General features: G+C 50.9%; 3 protein-coding genes across 3 annotated transcripts in view; 1 reads left to right on the top strand and 2 right to left on the bottom strand.

The window, feature by feature from the left end:
- si:ch211-272n13.3 (ankyrin repeat domain-containing protein 26) overlaps nucleotides 1-14,447 on the top strand; it is a 33,867-nt gene extending 19,420 nt beyond the window's left edge. The window contains exons 30-46 of the mRNA XM_062460993.1: nucleotides 1,715-1,861; nucleotides 2,009-2,977; nucleotides 3,142-3,294; nucleotides 3,783-3,958; nucleotides 4,213-4,306; nucleotides 4,425-4,448; nucleotides 5,109-5,186; nucleotides 5,958-6,092; nucleotides 6,368-6,480; nucleotides 7,151-7,292; nucleotides 8,294-8,584; nucleotides 8,887-9,122; nucleotides 9,255-9,266; nucleotides 9,384-9,627; nucleotides 13,851-13,896; nucleotides 14,006-14,176; nucleotides 14,383-14,447. Coding sequence (XP_062316977.1) covers nucleotides 1,715-1,861; nucleotides 2,009-2,977; nucleotides 3,142-3,294; nucleotides 3,783-3,958; nucleotides 4,213-4,306; nucleotides 4,425-4,448; nucleotides 5,109-5,186; nucleotides 5,958-6,092; nucleotides 6,368-6,480; nucleotides 7,151-7,292; nucleotides 8,294-8,584; nucleotides 8,887-9,122; nucleotides 9,255-9,266; nucleotides 9,384-9,627; nucleotides 13,851-13,896; nucleotides 14,006-14,148 — 3,003 coding nt within the window. The 3' untranslated portion in view covers nucleotides 14,149-14,176; nucleotides 14,383-14,447. The remainder of the gene's footprint in view (nucleotides 1-1,714; nucleotides 1,862-2,008; nucleotides 2,978-3,141; nucleotides 3,295-3,782; nucleotides 3,959-4,212; nucleotides 4,307-4,424; nucleotides 4,449-5,108; nucleotides 5,187-5,957; nucleotides 6,093-6,367; nucleotides 6,481-7,150; nucleotides 7,293-8,293; nucleotides 8,585-8,886; nucleotides 9,123-9,254; nucleotides 9,267-9,383; nucleotides 9,628-13,850; nucleotides 13,897-14,005; nucleotides 14,177-14,382) is intronic.
- Nucleotides 1-21,501, bottom strand: part of LOC134020774 (E3 ubiquitin-protein ligase AMFR-like) — a 343,986-nt gene that overhangs the window by 157,046 nt on the left and 165,439 nt on the right. The gene's annotated exons all lie outside the window — the stretch shown is intronic.
- Nucleotides 18,518-18,932, bottom strand: LOC134020789 (myoD family inhibitor domain-containing protein-like). The gene has a single exon (XM_062461034.1). The coding sequence runs from the start codon at nucleotides 18,835-18,837 to the stop codon at nucleotides 18,586-18,588; it is 252 nt and encodes an 83-aa protein (XP_062317018.1). The 5' UTR covers nucleotides 18,838-18,932; the 3' UTR covers nucleotides 18,518-18,585.

Here is a 21,501-nt window from a genome sequence, read left to right as displayed (position 1 = left end):
CCTCACATCACAGCCCCCCAGACCTCATAACACCTCACATCACAGCCCCCCAGACCTCATAACACCTCACATCACAGCCCCCCAGACCTCATAACACCTCACATCACAGCCCCCCAGACCTCATAACACCTCACATCACAGCCCCCCAGACCTCATAACACCTCACATCACAGCCCCCCAGACCTCATAACACCTCACATCACAGCCCCCCAGACCTCATAACACCTCACATCACAGTCCCCCAGACCTCATAACACCTCACATCACAGCCCCCCAGACCTCATAACACCTCACATCACAGCCCCCCAGACCTCATAACACCTCACATCACAGCCCCCCAGACCTCATAACACCTCACATCACAGCCCCCCAGACCTCATAACACCTCACATCACAGCCCCCCAGACCTCATAACACCTCACATCACAGCCCCCCAGACCTCATAACACCTCACATCACAGCCCCCCAGACCTCATAACACCTCACATCACAGCCCCCCAGACCTCATAACACCTCACATCACAGCCCCCCAGACCTCATAACACCTCACATCACAGCCCCCCAGACCTCATAACGCCTCACATCACAGCCCCCCAGACCTCATAACGCCTCACATCACAGCCCCCCAGACCTCATAACGCCTCACATCACAGCCCCCCAGACCTCATAACGCCTCACATCACAGCCCCCCAGACCTCATAACGCCTCACATCACAGCCCCCCAGACCTCATAACGCCTCACATCACAGCCCCCCAGACCTCATAACGCCTCACATCACAGCCCCCCAGACCTCATAACGCCTCACATCACAGCCCCCCAGACCTCATAACGCCTCACATCACAGCCCCCCAGACCTCATAACGCCTCACATCACAGCCCCCCAGACCTCATAACACCTCACATCACAGCCCCCCAGACCTCATAACACCTCACATCACAGCCCCCCAGACCTCATAACACCTCACATCACAGCCCCCCAGACCTCATAACACCTCACATCACAGCCCCCCAGACCTCATAACACCTCACATCACAGCCCCCCAGACCTCATAACACCTCACATCACAGCCCCCCAGACCTCATAACACCTCACATCACAGCCCCCCAGACCTCATAACACCTCACATCACAGCCCCCCAGACCTCATAACACCTCACATCACAGCCCCCCAGACCTCATAACACCTCACATCACAGCCCCCCAGACCTCATAACACCTCACATCACAGCCCCCCAGACCTCATAACACCTCACATCACAACCCACCAGACCTCATAACACCTCACATCACAACCCCCCAGACCTCACAGCCCCCCAGACCTCACAGCCCCCCAGACCTCACAGCCCCCCAGACCTCACAGCCCCCCAGACCTCACAACCCCCCAGACCTCACAACCCCCCAGACCTCACAGCCCCCCAGACCTCACAGCCCCCCAGACCTCACAACCCCCCAGACCTCACAACCCCCCAGACCTCACAACCCCCCAGACCTCACAACCCCCCAGACCTCACAACCCCCCAGACCTCATAACACCTCACATCACAACCCCTAACACATCTTTCATGACCACACCCGTCAACCACACCACATTCCTTTCATGCATCGGTTTATTTGTTGTTGCTGCCAGTGTTCCTTTTGATTACCGATTGATTCGGGCCGTCCTTCTCCTGTTGAGATTCCGAGGTGAGCAGTGTTTTGAATGTCGCCCCCTAGTTGGAGGACGACCGCAGCGATATGCAGCGCCTGCTGGCCCAGGAGCGCAGCGCCCGCGCCCTGCAGGAGAGCCTGCTCAGCTCCCACCTCCGCAGGCAGCAGGAGGTGGAGGAGGAGAACCGCAGGAACGTCAGCAGGAGCAACGAGGTCACAGCTCTTCTTGGGTTTTTTTAGATTGTGTGGGTCTGGGTTCCTTGGTGTGTCCACTATTCATTTAAAACGTGTTTTTTTTTGCTCACGCTGTGCTATTTGGTGCGTGTGACAAATCAACCGCTCTGACTTCAACCTCTCCAGGCTCTGTCCCAGCTGACTGAGGCCAGCGACCGGGAGAGAGAGCTCCTGCAGCAGCTCTCCACCCTGCAGGAGGAGCTGGGGGGCCTGAGGGCGGAGCTGGAGCGCCGGCGCTCCCACAGCCTGCAGGAGGAGGCCCGGCTGGTGGAAGAGAGCGAGGGCCTCCGGGAGCGCCTGGAAGACGCTCGCCGCGACCTCAAGCTCAACGAGGAGGCCCTGGCGCAGACCATGTACCAGTACAGCGGCCAGCTCAGCTCCCTGAAGGCCGAGCTGGCCGTGGCGGCGTCCCGGCTGGAGCAGGAGCGGCAGGCGCGCGAGCAGCTGGAGGCGCAGGCCGAGTCGGCCCGCGCCCGGCTGGCCGGGGCGCTGCAGGAGGCCGAGCTCTGCCAGGCGGGACGCGCCGAGGCGGAGAAGGCCCTGCAGAGGGAGAGGGACGAGAGACTACGCTCCCAGGACAAGAGGCAGGACGAGGCGGCCAGCCAGCGCGAAGCGGTCAGCGGCCTGTCCCAGAACCTGGCCAGGGCCGAGGGCAGGGCCAACAACCTGGAGAACGAGCTGCACCGCGTCACGCTGTCGCTCACCGAGAAGAGCCTGCTGCTGGAGGCCCTGAGCAGGGAGAAGGAGCAGGCCTGCGGGAGCCTCCGGAAGCTGGAGGGGGCCGTGCAGGCGGAGAGGGAGCAGGCCGGCCGGTCCGGGGCGCGCCAGGAAGCCACCCAGGAGAGGCTGGCCCAGGTGCAGAGCGAGGCCATGCTGCTGAGGCAGCAGCTGGAGGAGGCCCACAACAAGGGGGAGGCCAAGGAGCGCGCCGTGACGGACGCCCAGGAGCGCTTCAGCGACATCCTGGCCCAGCTGCGCTCGGACTGCGAGGAGCGCGTTCAGCTGGCGGAGGAGAGGAGCAAGGAGCTGGCGGGCAAAGCGGCGGACCTCCGAGAGCAGGTGTACAAGCTGGAGGAGGAGAGGAACGCCAGAGAGGTAAGGCCGGGACAGACGAGTGTAAGAGGATTACCCCCTCCTCCCCCACCCCCCCCGCAGCAGCATTTTCTCCCTCCGTGTCAGCCTGTGGGAGATCAAGCTCTGACTCTGAAACTTCAACAGACGTTTTAAACCCCCTGCTTTTGGTTTTCCCGCCGTGGCAGGCTGGAGTGAGGCAGCTACAGCAGGAGCTAGCAGACTCCCTGAAGAAGCTGTCGATGAGCGAGGCCACCCTCGAGGTGAACACGCGCTACCGGAATGACCTGGAGGACGAGAAGACACGACTGCTCAAGGACATGGACAGGCTCAAGGCTAAGGTACACTGCCCTCCTGTGGTAAGAGGCTGTCACAGCGCCGCTACCACGCTGGGGAACCACTAGAGATCAAGTTGCTTAGCCTGTTCAGATTATCTAGATCAACGTTGTTCATCAGTAGAATGAACCAGGCTGCTGACCACGGGGGACCTGTGATTGAATTTGGTTTGAGCTCAAAGCTGATGGTTGGTGTTTGTGTGTGTAGAGAGAGGAGAGAGAGGACCATAGGTGTAGGGTTAAGGGCTAGAGAGATCACAATTTTGAATGTAAGTCAATGGTAGATTCTCACAAGGTGTGTACAAATACTCAATACGTGTGTGTGTGTGTGTGTGTGTGTGTGTGTGTGTGTGTGTGTGTGTGTGTGTGTGTGTGTGTGTGTGTGTGTGTGTGTGTGTGTGTGTGTGTGTGTGTGTGTGTGTGTGTGTGTGTGTGTGTGTGTGTGTGTGTGTGTGTGTGTGTGTGTGTGTGTGTGTGTGTGTGTGTGTGTGTAGCTGGAGGAGAGTGAGGACCAGTACGTTCAGGCAGAGAGGCAGATCAACGGGCTGAAGAGCAGTGTGGATGAGAGGGAGAGAGACCTCAACACCTCCGCTCACAAACTCCAGGAGGCCGTGTCTGCCTCGGCGCGTTCAGACACAACCATCCGCCAGCTGGAGGAGGCTGTGCAGAGGTGAGCTGAACAAGCCCCCCTCCTCAGAGCCCCCCTCCTCAGAGCCCCCCTCCTCAGAGCCCCCCTCCTCAGAGCGCAACCCGGGTCCTTAGGGTCCTCTGTCCTGAATGTTTTAGACGGTTCTTTGACTGGTCGTTACCAGGCTTCTGCTAAGATTCATAACGACCCGGTCATTAGAATCAGGTGTGTTGGAAGAAGGACTTTCACTGTTTCAGTGAAGGTCAGTTAACGCTGGTGTTGCGCTCCGGCTGCAGGCTGGAGATCGAGAACGCCAGGCTGGAGGCCACAGCCAAACAGCAGACCAACAAGATAGAAGCCCTGCAGAAAGCTGCCCAGGAGGCTGTCGGGGTGAGTGTTCCACCTGGAGCCCCGGGGGGTTCCGGAACCTTCACATGTGTTTAAAGTGTCGTTGTCCAGCTGCTCTGACTTGTAGATCTGTTTTTAAATATGTTTGATCTCTTCACAGCCGTCTGACTCACAAGGAGGAGGGGTTGGTATTTTTCTTGGGGTGACTTCTCTAGAATCGTTTTTTCAGTTTTATCTTCGTGGACATTCCTACACCAAAAACACTTGTACACCAGGAATCCAAAGACAATAGATTTTGAACTTTATCACTGAGTGTCTTTGAAATCCTTTGGTTCCTTCTTGGTGATGGTTCCTTCTTGGTGATGGTTCCTTCTTAATGATTGGTTTCTACTGCAAGTCTGCGTTGTTTGAATCTCTTTTTCTACCAATCTAACCTTGGTATCTAGGACTCCCTTTTGGAGATGTTAGAGTTGCATGGTGCATGTTCCATCCTCTAGATCAGCGTCTTAATCCCCTGATCCTCTGTACCCCCTGCCCTGCATGCTCTAGAGCAGGGCGGTTCAATCCTGGTCCTCGGGCCGCTGTCCTGGATGTTTTAGAGGTTTCCCTCTTCAAGCTCAGCTGAGTCAAATGAACGGGTCATTATCAAGCTCTGCAGAAGCCTGATAACGAAACGTTCATCTGAACCAGCTGTGTTGGAGGAGGGAAACGTCTGGGACCAGCAGGGCAGGGGGTCCCCTGGACCAGCGTGGAGAGGCTGCTCCAGGTCCATGTGGTTTCTCTGTCTTCCTGGGGTGATCCTGATCAGAAATAAATTCCCGTTCCTAACATTCCCCTCCCCCAGGTCAGGAATCGTTTGGAGGATCTGGTGACCAACCTGCAGGGCAGCAAGATGAGTCTGGAGGATCAGCTCAACCATGAGGTTGGTTGCCTCACCTTGTCCAGTTACGTCAGCCAACCGGGAATTATTCCTCTGCCGTTTTGCGTTGAGCTCTCAGAGGGTGAGATAGTGGGGCCTTACCTGTCCAAGGTGAGCTGGTCAGATAGTGTGACCTTAGCTGTCCAAGGTGAGCTGGTCAGATAGTGTGGCCTTACCTGTCCAAGGTGAGCTGGTCAGATAGTGTGGCCTTAGCTGTCCAAGGTGAGCAGGTCAGATAGTGGGGCCTTACCTGTCCAAGGTGAGCTGGTCAGATAGTGTGGCCTTAGCTGTTCAAGGTGAGCTGGTCAGATAGTGTGGCCTTACCTGTCCAAGGTGAGCAGGTCAGATAGTGTGGCCTTAGCTGTCCAAGGTGAGCTGGTCAGATAGTGTGGCCTTACCTGTCCAAGGTGAGCTGGTCAGATAGTGTGGCCTTACCTGTCCAAGGTGAGCTGGTCAGATAGTGTGGCCTTACCTGTCCAAGGTGAGCAGGTCAGATAGTGTGGCCTTAGCTGTCCAAGGTGAGCTGGTCAGATAGTGTGGCCTTACCTGTCCAAGGTGAGCAGGTCAGATAGTGTGGCCTTAGCTGTCCAAGGTGAGCTGGTCAGATAGTGTGGCCTTACCTGTCCAAGGTGAGCAGGTCAGATAGTGTGGCCCTACCTGTCCAAGGTGAGCAGGTCAGATAAGTGACAGCCCCATATCTCCGTGACTTTGAAGGATCATGGATTTTGAACATGTTGACCTTGCGTGTGAAACCCTGTCTGTGGCGTGTTCCAGGTGCAGAAGCAGAGCGTGCTGTCTCACACCGCCCAGGACTCCCACGCGCTCTGGGAGGAGGAGCTGAAGAGCCGCTCCAAGCTGGGCCTGAGGCTGGCCGAGCTGGAGAAGGAGAAGGGGGAGCTCAGCAGTCAGGTGACCATGACAACCACCCTGACAGCTGGGCTGGAGAACGCCTGATTAGTACCCAGCATGCCGACAGACTGGCAGAGGTTTTTGTGATGTCTTAACGACGTGAGATTAGCTTTTCCCTCTGTCACAATTAATAATATCAGTAATACATTTTTCATCATATTTTCAATCACATTTGTAATGTGCCTGTCTTGCACTCAAAGCGCTAACTCCTGACCAAATGGGACCAGTGTTGGAGGAGATGTGTGATGCGTGTCTGCCTTGACCGTGTCCTGTAGATGGACATGGAGAAGAAGAAGGTGAGGAAGATTGCCGACCAGAAGAAGTGTGTGGACACCAGGCTGGACCAGGAGATGAAGAGAAACACCGAGCTACAGAAAGAAATGTACAGGTGACACCTTACCTCCTCCTCACCTGCGGCAGACACGCTAGAACCTCCAGAACGCTCTAGAACCTCCAGAACACTCTAGAACCAGCAGAACACTCTGGAACCTCCAGAACACTCTAGAACCTGCAGAACACTCTGGAACCTCCAGAACACTCTAGAACCTCCATAACACTCTAGAACCTGCAGAACACTCTGGAACCTCCAGAACACTCTAGAACCTGCAGAACACTGGAACCCAGTAGATGCTCTCTCTCCGGCTTCAGCAACCCCGTGTCCCTCCGTGGTTTTGGTGTCTGTTCCGTGTGGTTTGTCTTGGTTTGTCCTTTTGAATGTCTGTGCATAGTATTTGTTGAAGTCAGGGTTTTCTATGTTACATTGATTATTTGAGATGATTTTTTCAAACTTTAGACGTACCATGTTGAGTCCCAAAGGTTGTATTTCAAGTACTCTTTAACCTTGAACATTTTGTTAAAATATGAGTTAGTCTGCAAACTTTTTAATGATAAAACTGCATATTTTCCTATGCAGTCAATCTACTTTGCATTGCAATAAATGTAGGCATAGTGTGTCTCTTTCCAGCATGAGGTCAGATGAAGGTTTAGAGACACTCCCTGTATCGCCCCCGTCAGCGTTGGTCACTAACGGGCGGGGCTGTGTGGGTGACGTGTTGCAGGTTGAGGACCCTGGTGAAGACCGCCAAGAAGAGGCTGAGGGAGCAGGAGGGGGCGGAGCTAGGCTCTCCTCTCACCAGTCCCAGGGGGGAGCCGGGGAGACACAGCCAATCAGAGGCAGCCGTGGGCCGCATGAAGGACAAGGTACTGTCCCCCTCACAGCCCTCGCTGCTGTCGTGGTACGGTGCCTCGTGTCAATCCTGGGTTTGATTCCTGCTTGGGCCGCTGTTCGGTGCTCAGCGGGGCTGTCTCCTAGGCCTCTCTGTTCTCCACAAACTCACATGGCTTTCCTCCATAAAGAACCTTCATATTAAAAATATTAACTTGCATAACAGATGCAATGTCCTGACCAGGACATGAGTGAGCACTTAGACTCGCCACTCGCCACTCCTGGGTCGCCAAGTGGCTGACCACTGCTCCTGGCTGCCCTGGGAAGCAAAGACGAGGAACGTTAGGAAAGCAGAGAGGGAATTCCATCAGTAAACACCCAAGCTCTCGTGTGTGTTGTCATCTCTCCCTGCGTGTCTCATCCCACTAAAGGCCTCCTCTCCCTGCGTGTCTCATCCCACTAAAGGCCTCCTCTCCCTGCGTGTCTCATCCCACTAAAGGCCTCCTCTCCCTGCGTGTCTCATCCCACTAAAGGCCTCCTCTCCCTGCGTTTCTCATCCCACTAAAGGCCTCCTCTCCCTGCGTTTCTCATCCCACTAAAGGCCTCCTCTCCCTGCGTGTCTCATCCCACTAAAGGCCTCCTCTCCCTGCGTGTCTCATCCCACTAAAGGCCTCCTCTCCCTGCGTGTCTCATCCCACTAAAGGCCTCCTCTCCCTGCGTGTCTCATCCCACTAAAGGCCTCCTCTCCCTGCGTGTCTCATGCCACTAAAGGCCTCCTCTCCCTGCGTGTCTCATCCCACTAAAGGCCTCCTCTCCCTGCGTGTCTCATCCCACTAAAGGCCTCCTCTCCCTGCGTGTCTCATGCCACTAAAGGCCTCCTCTCCCTGCGTGTCTCATCCCACTAAAGGCCTACTCTCCCTGCGTGTCTCATCCCACTAAAGGCCTCCTCTCCCTGCGTGTCTCATCCCACTAAAGGCCTCCTCTCCCTGCGTGTCTCATCCCACTAAAGGCCTCCTCTCCCCGTCTCCACCCCCAGGTGGAGCAGCTCCAGAGCAGGCTGGAGAAGGAGGCGTCGCGCTGCAGCCAGCTGGAGCGGGTGAACGGGGATCTGAAGGAGCAGCTGGCCTCCACGAGGGGTCTGGGCCGCAGCCACGAGAGGCTGGAGAGGAGCAAGCGTCAACTGGAGGAGGAGCTGGCCTCACTGCGCCGCCAGGCGGAGGCCGGGGCGCTGGACCAGAGCCAGGCCGACACGTACCGCCGCGACGCCGAGGAGAGAGCGCGCCAGGAGGTCCGGCAGAAACTGGAGGAGGTCAACCTCTTCCTGCAGGTGAACCTGCAACCTCTTCCTGCACGGCCCTGGGCATGAGACATAACAGCCCTATATCTATATGATTTTATATGTGTATGTATGTTTTATATAACATAGTTGAAATCAAACATACCAATACCCAGACAAAGTCAAAGATCACAGATCAGATCACAGGTAATATTAGTTTAACTGATGACTCAGCCTAAGTTCTGGATAGTGTGAGGTATCCATGGTCCATCTACTAGACCCAGTGCTGACTTGACCGTACAGTAGGACAGCTACTCTGGACGGTGCCTGATGTATCCATGCCTGTCCCCCAGACCCAGGCAGCCTCCCAGGAGGCCCTGGAGCAGATGAAGGCAGCCAACGAGGCCAGCCTGCGCTCGCAGCTGGAGCAGCGGATCCGGGAGCTGGAGGGGGACCTGGGGCGAGCCCGCTCCACCCAGCAGGACAGCCTGAGCCAGAGGGACTGCACCCGCGCAGAGCTGGAGCGCTACCGGGAGCTGTACAGCCAGGAGCTAAGCACACGCAAGGCCCTGGCGGCCAAGCTGGAGAGGTGAGGGAGGGGCTTCTGAGGCACCTGGAAGGGGACAGGAGGGGGGGGAAGGGTGTGTAGTTTTGTACTGTAAAGTTAAACTCGAAGGGGCACCCGATTGACAATGATTTATGTCTCCCCGTCGCTCCATAGACTTCTCACCAGGTAAGGGGATGATTTCGAAGCTTTGCAGTGGAGTTGTGGTTCTCCATTTGAAGGCAACCCCCCTCATAATGACATGTCTTCCTTATCTATCTGCCCCTCCCCCTCCCTCCCCCCCAGGTCAAATGAGCGTCTGGCAGAAGCCAACACCAAGCTGCTTAGCGAGCGCCAACGCAGCAAGTCTCTCATCGCCAACAGCATCGTCAACGGCAGCCTGGGGGGGCCCTCGCTGGACGTGGGCTCCCTGGGCTCTGTGGGGGCCTACGGGGCCGGTCTGGGGCCCCTCAACAGGAGCCTGGGCCTGGGGGCCCCCCTCCTCAGCCCCCTGGGGGATGGCAGCAGGGTGGAGGCCTACCTGGCTAAGGTGAGCTCTCAGAGGGTCACCCAGTGGCAGCTGCTGTGCACAGGCTCATGTCATGGTGACTTTGAGGGGTTCGTGAGACAATCGGGGGTTTAAAGATTTTTTACAATTTTCAAACATCTCCATGGTTCCATCATTGTTTGTAGTTTTTGTATTGAATGTGTGTTTTGCATCAGCAAGCCTTCTGAGATGGTGACAAGCTTACAGTTAGGTCCATAAATATTTGGACATTGACACAATTTTCGTCATTTTGGCTCTGTATACCACCACAATGGATTTGAAAGGAAACAATCAAGATGTGCTTTAAGTGCAGACTTTCAGCTTTAATTTCAGGGTATTTACATCAAATCAGGTGAACGGTGTAGGAATTACAACACATTTGAAATGTGGCCCCCCCCTTTTTAAGGGACCAAAAGTAATTGGACAATTGGCTGCTCAGCTGTTCCATGGCCAGGTGTATGTTATTCCCTCATGGGAGTTCGTTATTTCATTGACAAGGAGCAGATAAAAGGTCTAGAGTTCATTTCAAGTATGGTATTTGTGTTTGGAATCTGTTGCTGTCAACTCTCAATATGAAGTCCAAAGAGCTGTCACCATCAGTGAAGCAAGCCATCGTTAGGCTGAAAAATCAAAACAAACCTATCATAGAGATAGCAAAAACATTAGGTGTGGCCAAATCAACTGTTTGGTACATTCTTAAAAAGAAAGAACGCACTGGTGAGCTCAGCAACACCAAAAGACCGGAAGACCACGGAAAACAACTGTAGTGGATGACAGAAGAATTATTTCCCTGGTGAAGAAAAACCCCTTCACAACAGTTGGCCAGATCAAGAACACTCTCCAGGAGGTAGGCGTATCTGTGTCAAAGTCAACAATTAAGAGAAGACTTCACCAGAGTAAATACAGAGGGTTCACCACAAGATGTAAACCATTGGTGAGTCTCAAAAACAGGAAGACCAGATTAGAGTTTGCCAAAAAACATCTAAAAGAGCCTGTACAGTTCTGGAACAACATCCTATGGACAGATGAGACCAAGATCAACTTGTACCAGAATGATGGGAAGAGAAGAGTATGGAGAAGGGAAGGAACTGCTCATGATCCAAAGCATACCACCTCATCAGTGAAGCATGGTGGAGGTAGTGTTATGGCGTGGGCATGTATGGCTGCCAATGGAACTGGTTCCCTTGTATTTATCGATGATGTGACTGCTGACAAAAGCAGTAGGATGAATTCTGAAGTGTTTCTGGCAATATTATCTGCTCAGATTCAGCCAAATGCTTCAGAACTCATAGGACGGCGCTTCACAGTGCAGATGGACAATGACCCGAAGCATACTGCGAAAGCAACCAAAGAGTTTTTTTAAGGCAAAGAAGTGGAATGTTCTGCAATGGCCAAGTCAATCACCTGACCTAAATCCAATTGAGCATGCATTTCACTTGCTAAAGACAAAACTGAAGGGAAAATGCCCCAAGAACAAGCAGGAACTAAAGACAGTTGCAGTAGAGGCCTGGCAGAGCATCACCAGGGACGAAACCCAGTGTCTGGTGATGTCTATGGGTTCCAGACTTCAGGCTGTCATTGACTGCAAAGGATTTGCAACCAAGTATTAAAAGTGACAATTAGATTTATGATTATGTTAGTTTGTCCAATTATTTTTGGTCGCTTAAAAAGGGGGGGGGCACATATAAAATGTGTTGTAATTCCTACACCGTTCACCTGATTTGGATGTAAATACCCTGAAATTAAAGCTGAAAGTCTGCACTTAAAGCACATCTTGATTGTTTCATTTCAAATCCATTGTGGTGGTATACAGAGCCAAAGTGATTAAAATTGTGTCAATGTCCAAATATTTATGGACCTAACTGTATATGATGGCAACACCTCCCGTTTGTTCGGTTTCCCTTTATATAAATGAAACAACCAAACTGCTGGGATCGCTCCCTCTCCACTGCTCTCTCACTCTTCCTTACTAACTAGACTTTTAAACATGATACTTCCATACATGTCATCTCTTCTCTCCTGCGCCTGTCCTCCTCTTGTGTCTTGTAGTGGGACATTGTTCCTAACATCTTGTTTCTCACTTCTCCAGCTTCTAGCTCAAAAGTCTGTCTCTCACCTATCTTCTCTACAGCCAGACTCGTGACCAGGTGTGTAGTGGTGTGTAGCTGTCCATGCTCTCGTTTCACTGTCCTGTCACGCAACCCTCCTCTGGTCCATCCCTAACCCTGCAACCCTCCTCTGGTCCACCCCTAACCCTGCAACCCTCCTCTGGTCCACCCCTAACCCTGCAACCCTCCTCTGGTCCACCCCTAACCCTGCAACCCTCCTCTGGTCCACCCCTAACCCTGCAACCCTCCTCTGGTCCATCCCTAACCCTGAAACCTCCTCTGGTCCACCCATAACCCTGCAACCCTCCTCTGGTCCACCCCTAACCCTGCAACCCTCCTCTGGTCCACCCCTAACCCTGCAACCCTTCTCTGGTCCATCCCTAACCCTGCAACCCTCCTCTGGTCCACCCCTTACCCTGCAACCCTTCTCTGGTCCATCCCTAACCCTGCAACCCTCCTCTGGTCCACCCCTAACCCTGCAACCCTCCTCTGGTCCACCCCTAACCCTGCAACCCTTCTCTGGTCCATCCCTAACCCTGCAACCCTCCTCTGGTCCACCCCTAACCCTGCAACCCTCCTCTGGTCCACCCCTAACCCTGCAACCCTTCTCTGGTCCATCCCTAACCCTGCAACCCTCCTCTGGTCCATCCCTAACCCTGCAACCCTTCTCTGGTCCATCCCTAACCCTGCAACCCTCCTCTGGTCCACCCCATAACCCTGCAACCCTCCTCTGGTCCACCCATAACCCTGAAACCTCCTCTGGTCCACCCCTAACCCTGCAACCCTCCTCTGGTCCACCCATAACCCTGAAACCTCCTCTGGTCCACCCCTAACCCTGAAACCCTCCTCTGGTCCACCCATAACCCTGAAACCTCCTCTGGTCCACCCCTAACCCTGCAACCCTCCTCTGGTCCACCCATAACCCTGAAACCTCCTCTGGTCCACCCATAACCCTGAAACCTCCTCTGGTCCACCCCTAACCCTGCAACCCTCCTCTGGTCCACCCCTAACCCTGAAACCTACTCTGGTCCACCCCTAACCCTGCAACCCTCCTCTGGTCCACCCCTCCATACTAAAGCCCTCACTGGGTTATAGTCATCGCAGAGTGGCAGCAGAGCTAGTTATAAAAGCATTGGAGCAAACTATTGTAGGACAGCATCTACAATACAGTAGTGTCCTGCAGTGCAGTTGTCACAGACATCAACCTCAATTCATTTGGCTATCTATTCCCATGAAAGATGGGAATAGATAGTTTTGTTCTGTATCCTTCTCAAGTTCTCTTGATTTGAAGCATTTTCTCTCAAGCTGTGACAACTGTCTGAGGGGTTCAGAAGCAGTTTGAAATTGCCTTTTTTTTGTGCAACTCAACAATTTGAGATCTCAGTCGTGTGTATTATAGCCGTTATTGGAGAAACTAAATGAAAAATACACTCTTTTGTACTCATTTACCATTTCGCACATTCTTTATGTTGTAATTTGCTTTCAGTGTACCATACTCCGATCTTAGAAAACACCACTGTAGGATGACGTGTTAAGAATGTGTTAAAAATAGCGGCCCAGTTAAAGTTGGATGGTGTCTTGGCCTGCTGTCTCAGTCCCCATCAGTGCTCACATGGTTGCCTGCTCACAGCTGAGCTGTCCTGCAGTGTTTGGTTGCTGTTTTTGCCTGCCTTGTCAACCAGCTGATCCTGCCACAGTGTGCATTCAGCCCAGTGTAATGTGCTAACTGAACAGGGCTGCGTTTCTCAATAACGATGGATCGTAGCAACGATCGAGCAAAAAACGAAACCATCGATATTTCTTACGTGCATTTCCCAAACATGCTTGTAAAGGAGTAGGCTAATCTATGCACTTTCAAGAGTTACGAATTTTCAAGAGACACTTTAGCTACGATGTCTTTAGGAACGGCCCGTAAAACTAAGATTCGTCCTTCGATGGATTCTACGATCAACTTAGGCTTACAACGCTTTCGGGAAACACACCCCAGTTCTCTCCTGCCAGAATGAACCTGTCCCTATCGAAACATGCAGTTTGGTTTAAAGGTCTGTCCAGGCTGAAGGTCCAGGCTGAAGGTGGACCTCCTGAATCTCATACTTGTATTTTCTCCTTGTACCCTAGATGCAGAAAGAACTGGAGAGAAATATATCAAAGGAATTGGACCATGGTAATGTTTGTCTCTGAAATTCTCATTTTTTGAGTCGTACACAGTTGAATCATATAGATTTCCCCTGTATGGGATCACATGGGTGACGTCTCGCTGTGTGTGTCCTCAGCGGAGCTGGAGGGGAGTCCAGCCCGGGTGTCCCCCGTGGGCTCGGCCTCCGGCTCCACCAGGAGCCTGGGGGTGGAGCTGGACCCCGTCAGCAGGGCTACACAGCAGTACCTGGAGGTGCTGAAGAGGAACTACATGATCTGAGACGTGCTGGAGCCACCACGGCACTGGGCCCCCCCCCCCCCCCAGGGCTGCTGGGCCCCCCCCCCAGGGCTGCTGGGCCCCCCCCCCAGGGCTGCTGGGGCCCCCTCACCACGGCACTGGGGCCCCCCCCCACGGCTGCTGGGGCCCCCTCACCACGGCTGCTGGGGCCCCCTCATCACGGCTGCTGGGACTCCCTAACCACTGCACTGGGGCCCCCTCACCAGGGCTACTGGGGCCCCCTCACCAGGGCTGCTGGGGCCCCCTCACCACGGCTGCTGGGGCCCCCTCACCACGGCTGCTGGGACCCCCTAACAACAGCACTGGGGCCCCCTCACCAGGGCTGCTGGGGCACCCTAACCACAGCACTGGGGCCCCCTCACCACGGCTGCTGGGGCCCCCTCACCACGGCTGCTGGGGCCCCCTCACCACGGCTGCTGGGGCCCCCTCACCAGGGCTACTGGGGCCCCCTCACCACGGCACTGGGGCCCCCTCACCAGGGCTACTGGGGCCCCCTCACCAGGGCTACTGGGGCCCCCTCACCAGGGCTGCTGGGACCCCCTCACCACGGCTGCTGGGGCCCCCTCACCAGGGCTACTGGGGCCCCCTCACCACGGCTCCTGGGACCCCCTCACCACGGCACTGGGGCCCCCTCACCGGGGCTGCTGGGGCCCCCTCACCGGGTCTGCTGGGGCCCCCTCACCACGGCACTGGGGCCCCCTCACCGGGGCTGCTGGGGCCCCCTCACCGGGGCTGCTGGGGGCCCCCTCACCAGAGCTGCTGGGGCCCCCTCACCAGAGCTGCTGGGGCCCCCTCACCAGAGCTGCTGGGGGCCCCCTCACCAGAGCTGCTGGGGCCCCCTCACCGCCTGTTTACTCTCAAGAGAACAACACTCGGGCTGAAGCCACTCCTACGCCAGCTTTTACGTCATTTTAATTGTTGTTTTTTTAATCCTATTTATTTTCGCACCGTTTCAAAGATGGAGACAAACATGATTGCACGTTGCACTTACACACTCAGGAGTAGATGGGGGGTTTTTTAGAATGTTTTCAAAAGCCATATTTTGAAAATCTTTGTTATCGATGTGTACGAACGGAGAGGTACTCTTTAGTATTGTTTCTCCAGAGCGGGTTTGTTTTTACTGTAACTTTATTAGTTGAGTCTCTATAATACGATATGTGTACAGTATTGTATATAGGGTGCTGTGTGCAGACAGTCCTGGTTGATGTTTGTGCATATTTGTAAGTGTTGGACTGTATGTTATTGATAATATTGCCTAGAACTTTAATTTAATTTGTGCCATGTAATGGTGAATAATGGATAACTCTTGTTTTTTGTCTTGTAAAAGAAACTTGTTTTGTTTTCTGTCATGCACAAGATATACTTGAATGAGACAAACTAGAACATTCTCTAGTTCTTTTAAACAGGGTACCTTTGCGAGCTAACTTGGTTGAATAACTATTTTGTTTGTTTGCTCTTGTGGTTACCAAAAAATAAACTTTCAGTATTTTAGGATATTGTTACTTTAAGAAATATATGAGATTGAAGCGCGTTCATGACCCCTGGAGCTTCGGACCTGTACATTTCTAAAGATACAGAAAATATATTGTAAAGTAAATAAAAGTCCAGAAAACCTTTCATTATATAAACAAAGTATATGTTTTATGTAGATGGTACACTTTAATCAGCTGTATGGAACAATCTTTTACGTGAATATTTGTGCTTAAACAATGTTTTTAGGAATGTGCCTAATAATCCAAAATCTGTAGGCCAGAAACTAGTCTTGACCTATGATGACCGTTAACATGAAAAAGGGAACTGAGAAAATAAAGTTTTTGAAACAATACTGCATCAAATTATTGTGTGTAATGTAATGACTTAGTAGTGTATTTTATTTCAAATAAGTAGTTTTAGTTTAATGAAACTCAATGAACTAAAACTGCCAAAGCTTATGTTACTTAAGTGATATTAAGATATGTACCGAGTAAATTACCCCACATAATTCTAGGACTAAGATCTTTACAGCCACCATGTCATACCACATTTAAATTCTCAGTTGTTTAATAACTAGTAGTGGACTCGTAATTTGCGATACTGCATGCGTAACCCAAGCCTCATTATCTTCTAGTTTTGTGATATTCTTTTCCTGCTCTGCTTCATTCGTGTGTATCATATGAAACTTGATGCGACATTCGATCCCCTTAGTTATTAAAAAGAGGCGCTGTGTTTGCGATGCCCCCCCCCCCCCCCCCCCCCGTGGCTCCCCTCCCTTTGATCTATCTTTGTCAGCCAACAACGTCGGATATTCAAATGTTCTAACATCTGGCATTTATTTTTGTTTCCTGTACATAGATGGGCACATTGACAGACTACCTATTATGTCTTTTATTCACTTGTTCTTTTTTTATGCAAGTTAATACACTATACATAAATCCTGTTTTGATTGAAGGGGTTACAAACATCATCACCGAGCTGTAGGACAGGCAGGGATACGGGAAGACAGTTGGAATAAAGACGTGTTGAAAGGTTTGTTTTGAAAAGCAACGCACACATTAAACAAATCATTCGACAGGGGGTCATCCTGTAATGTTTGCAGATTACGCCACTCGAGTTGCTTGCCTGCAGCCAATCACGTGCAAAAAACTGTCCGTTTTCCACCACCCGCTAAACAACACAGCGATAATTGGTAAAAAAAAAAACACTTTTTTTCCGGAACTTACGGACAGTATGGTCTATAATAGTGCTTCAACACTTTGAAAGAATTCATGTCAATTTTCAATTTATAATGCAGTTGATCTAAACCTGGACACTGGAAACAGTGAACGTCAAAGTGCTTTAACACAACATTTATATTTGACATCCTCCGATAGGGATGGAGGCCCCGTGGTTCAATAATATATAATGTTTACTTGCCCTGAACATGACAGGAAATCATTGGCGGTGGCGTGCTGTCATTACAAAATGACAGCACGCCACCCCCCGCCCCCCTTTCTTGCCAGTCCAGTTAACCTGACCAGAGCCACCCTGCTCCCACAGGCTGATTTACCTGCTGCGGTTTATTACAGCCTGTTGGAGGAAGGCATTAGGCCAGAGTGGAACCATAAGAAAATGGATAAATTGAAAGGGACATGGGAAACAAACACGAGTATTTTATTTGCTTGTTTGTGGTCACTGAGCTCAAAATAAAATGCCACCACTGTTTGTCGCCGACCGAATCAAGGAGATTTGTGGGTAAAGGGGCTGCTTTGATTTGATTTCCACTCTACAACGTGCCATAAATTAGTCTCTTGGCAAACAGACACATTGACAGTGTTGTCTTTAGTTGTCTTTGTTGTATTTTGGGCTGTTTATTTCGCCTCTTCCCTGTCATTGTTTGAAACGAGCTTAAAGAAGCCGACATCGATCTTCAGGACATTGCTTGTTTCAAAAGCACCCTTGATGCTTTTGAATTTATCTTGCAAAAATCACACAGGGGATAAACATAACATTTATTCCCTCTTCTTGTCAGCTTGCGAGTTAACGCCTGGCATTCTTTCATGTTGCAAGTGCTTTATCTGACACCTATGAAAAGGAATTCGAAAAAGAGATGACAACTTCAGCGTCGCCTCTTTCCTTAGCTGTAAAGGATTTTAAAGGTGTAAGTCAAAGCTGGAGACTTGCATGGGGAAAACTAACTGAACTTCAGCAGATTTAAAGAAGACCCTCCAAATAAATGGGTTACTCGGGTCAAAATTATTAGCCTACATGCTGTTAATTGTTAACGTGCCCCCAAAGTTACTTCATGTCAAATCATAGCAGTTGAATTAAACATATTTCAGCTATTTATGTATTTTTGATCAAAAAGCACATACTTGTATGAGTGTTTGGTGTTCACAGACGGCAGATTGATTGTTGTTCACTGCTTTAATTGACACAATGAGTCCAACTAGATGTGGCTTTGAATGGGTCAATAGCAGTAGGCTTATCTACCGAAAACACACAACGGCATTATCTTGGTAGGATGCTCTTTATCAACAGAGAATACAAATCTTGAACAAATGGCCATGAAGAGAGTGCTTACAGGATACAGCATGTCCTGTAGCGGGGACTGTTCTTCAGTTCGTTTCTAATGAGAGGGCCAGCTGAAAGCTCTTCTAGCTTTGGTCCGCTAGCCGCTGTTGCTTCACCGAGGTAGTGTCCTCTAAGGTAGCTAGCTAGCCTTAACACAGCGGCCCCAGTTTCGATTCCAGTGTTGTACCTAAAACTGTGACCGGGGGTCGTTGTTCTGCAAATGTTTGAACCCTAACCCTAACATTTGCTGAACAGCAACCCCTGGTCACGGTTTTAGACAGGTCACCGATTTCGCTAAAACACCGCCCCCCCCCCTCTCTCCCCTACATTTCTGGTCAATACTGTAACTATAATAGGTCCAACAAACTTGAAAAAGGCACACACAGACTGCTAGCTGTGGTGGCAGATCTCCGAACACTCCAGACAGAACTCGAGACACTCCGTAGGCTCGCAGCAGGACTCGAAAAGGACGGAATGGCAGTGCGCGTGGCAGTTGAGCTCCTCCACGGGCGCCTCCTGGAGGGCGGTGCAGCAGCGGGCGCAGCCGCGGCAGCAGGAGGTGCAGAGGGAGTGGAGGCAGGAGGAGCAGGCCTCCAGCAGGCCCAGGACAACCACGGAGCACTGGCACGACAGGCAGGCCATCACCAGGGGCAGGCAGCAACCTTCCAGCACCGGGCACAAGTCACCGATATGGAGGAAGGAAGAGAGAGAGAGAGAGGACTGGATGTTAGGGTATGTTGTCGTTTCAGTAGCAGCAACCAGAGCCATAGAAAAACCTTCTTAGATGGCTCTGCCTCTGGCAGCAACCTTTCTCTTTCTTTGTGTGTGTGTGTGTGGTGGTCTTGTTTAACTATCCTTGTGGGGACCAAATGTCCTCACGAGTAGGCCTATAGTGAAACCAGATAATCTTGACCTTGTGGGGCCCTTTTGCTGCACCCCATAACTTCTAATGCTTTTTAAAGTTATATTTTGTTGTTTTAGGGTTAGAATAACATTAAAGGTTAAGGGCAGGGTTAGGGCGGGGGTAGGCAACCATGGTCCTCGAGAGCCGCTGTCCTGTATGTTTTAGATATTTCCCTGCTCCAACACACCTGATTCTAATGAATGGTCATTACCCGGCTTCTACAGAGCTTGATAACGACCCATTCATTTGAAACAGGTGTGGAACATTTCCAGGGTCTGGAAATAAATATACGTTGAAAAAAACAATGGAACCAAGCGAGTTAGTACTGTACCAAGCACTGACTAGCAGCTTCCAGAAACGGAAAAAACATCTACGTTAACCTCCCTTCATCTGTATTCTTATTTCCCGTGTGTGCCATCCTTACCTTAAAAAAGCTGTTTCAGTGCTAGCGTGCGATAGTGTTTACCTAATCACAGCACTTTCCTCCTCTGGGAGAATCAAGGGGAAGGTGAAAAGGCCACTTGTAATGAGCCACTAAGCAAATAAACCTGTCAGAGGATAATTGCTCAGATATCGAAATTAAGTTTCTGCAAAATTGCATAAAATTAACCCTTGTTATGCGTAATGCTGCATCTTTATTGGCCCACTCATTGTTGTGTAGCTGCGCTTATTGTTTTTATCTTTTACCGGGACCAGATATGGAGCAGGTTTATGCAAATTGGAGTATTTCATCCTGTTTACTAAAGTAAGTAAATGAAACGAAGGTGGCAGCAGTCTCCTGGGAGAAAGGTTCATCTTTTCTCTGCTAAGCAGCAGGGCCATCTTCCTCACAGACACAACGCTGATGTTGGTGGACATCAAACTCAGGATGGACAGAATGTGTTCAGCGCTTGTTTCCAGCCCAGTTCTACGTAACCATGACTATTGTTACTGTAAAAACACCATGCATACACACAACACTCTTGTAACTAACAAAATAATCTTTTTTTTTTTTTTATGTAGACAACTACATGAGGCTGTTTGTGTGATACGGAAAGCCCTGGAATGTTATTTGAAACTACACACACAGCTTCCATTACTATCATGTTTTACTGTGTTTAGTTTGTAAAGTGAATTACCGTCTTGTTTGGTGCCAGGCGTCCGTGTGCTGGCCAGGCTCTCTCTGCTCTGGCTTCTCCTGGTGCTGTGGACCGAGAGGCAGGAGCCCTGCACCCGGCCTGGGCACAGAGGGGGCAGGCCACGGCCACCCTGCTGTGCCCCAGGACCGGGGAGGACCCTCTGGGGCCGGGACCAGGGCGTCTGGGCCGGAGGTGGAGCTGTGGAGGGGTGGGGCTGTGCTTGAGAGGAAGAGGAGAAGGTTACTTTGTTAAGAACATGGAGGTTTCGTTGTGTTGTTGTTCTGACTGTATCTGCTTAGCTGCTGTGTGTCTTCTGGACGTTTCTATAACTTTGGAAGGTGTGAAAGGATCTTACATTCTTAATCCCTGACTCAGTTTAACACACTGCTGAGAATGACTCATTCTATACTAAAGCGCAATGTAGAAAGTCTGTTGCTTATCAATAATATATTACAATATGATGACTCAAAATACTATCCTATTAAGATATTACACATGCACCAGGATATTTATCATTTCATGCATATGTTAAAACATATGATTGGCCTTTCTATAGCGCTTTGTGAATGTGACTGAGTCATGTACAGTTGATGATTCACAACATGCATACTTGTGATGAGGTCAGTGCTGGTGGTATTTTCCCTGGTCATGTGACCTTGGGCAGGGATTCCCTTCTGAACAGGAACACCAGATGTGTCTCCTTCAGTTAGAATGGATGGAACTATTTTAAATGGAAAAATTACAGTCTATCAGGAAATGTGGCTTTATATATATATTGTTTATGCAAAAACAACCTTTCGAGTCATAACAAGTGTAAAGTCACAATTATATTTGAACATTATAAAGAGGTGACTAAAAAGCTTGCTGCAGTAGATACAACATAGAAAGGGACCATTTCACTACCATATTCTGCTGACAGTGTAACATTATATATTAATACTGAATAACAAAGCAAAAGAACTATACAAGATTATTATATTATATCATAATCTTGCCTGGTTGTGCTGGCTTTTGCTCCTCATGAATGTCGTCCAGTGTTCCGTCCATGGGTTTTTCTTGACTTTGATTTATTTTATCCACATAGCTCCTGAGTCCAATGCTGTCAATTCATAACCACTAGACTGAGGAGAAATCTCTGCCCCAGCAACATCCTCATCTGAAGATGTACCTTCCTCACAACAAGTCAGCACTCCTCTTCACAGAAAAACACTTTGAACCACTACAGCCCTCTGACTCAGGCCAGTGTGTGTGTGCATGTGTGTGTGTATCAGTCTGTCATCTGTT

Source organism: Osmerus eperlanus, chromosome 5 (assembly GCF_963692335.1).
Source record: "Osmerus eperlanus chromosome 5, fOsmEpe2.1, whole genome shotgun sequence".
In the NCBI taxonomy this organism is placed as follows: Eukaryota; Metazoa; Chordata; class Actinopteri; order Osmeriformes; family Osmeridae; genus Osmerus; species Osmerus eperlanus.
The sequence above is the reverse complement of the archived record's forward strand: the minus strand, read 5'-3'. Positions and strand labels throughout refer to the sequence as shown.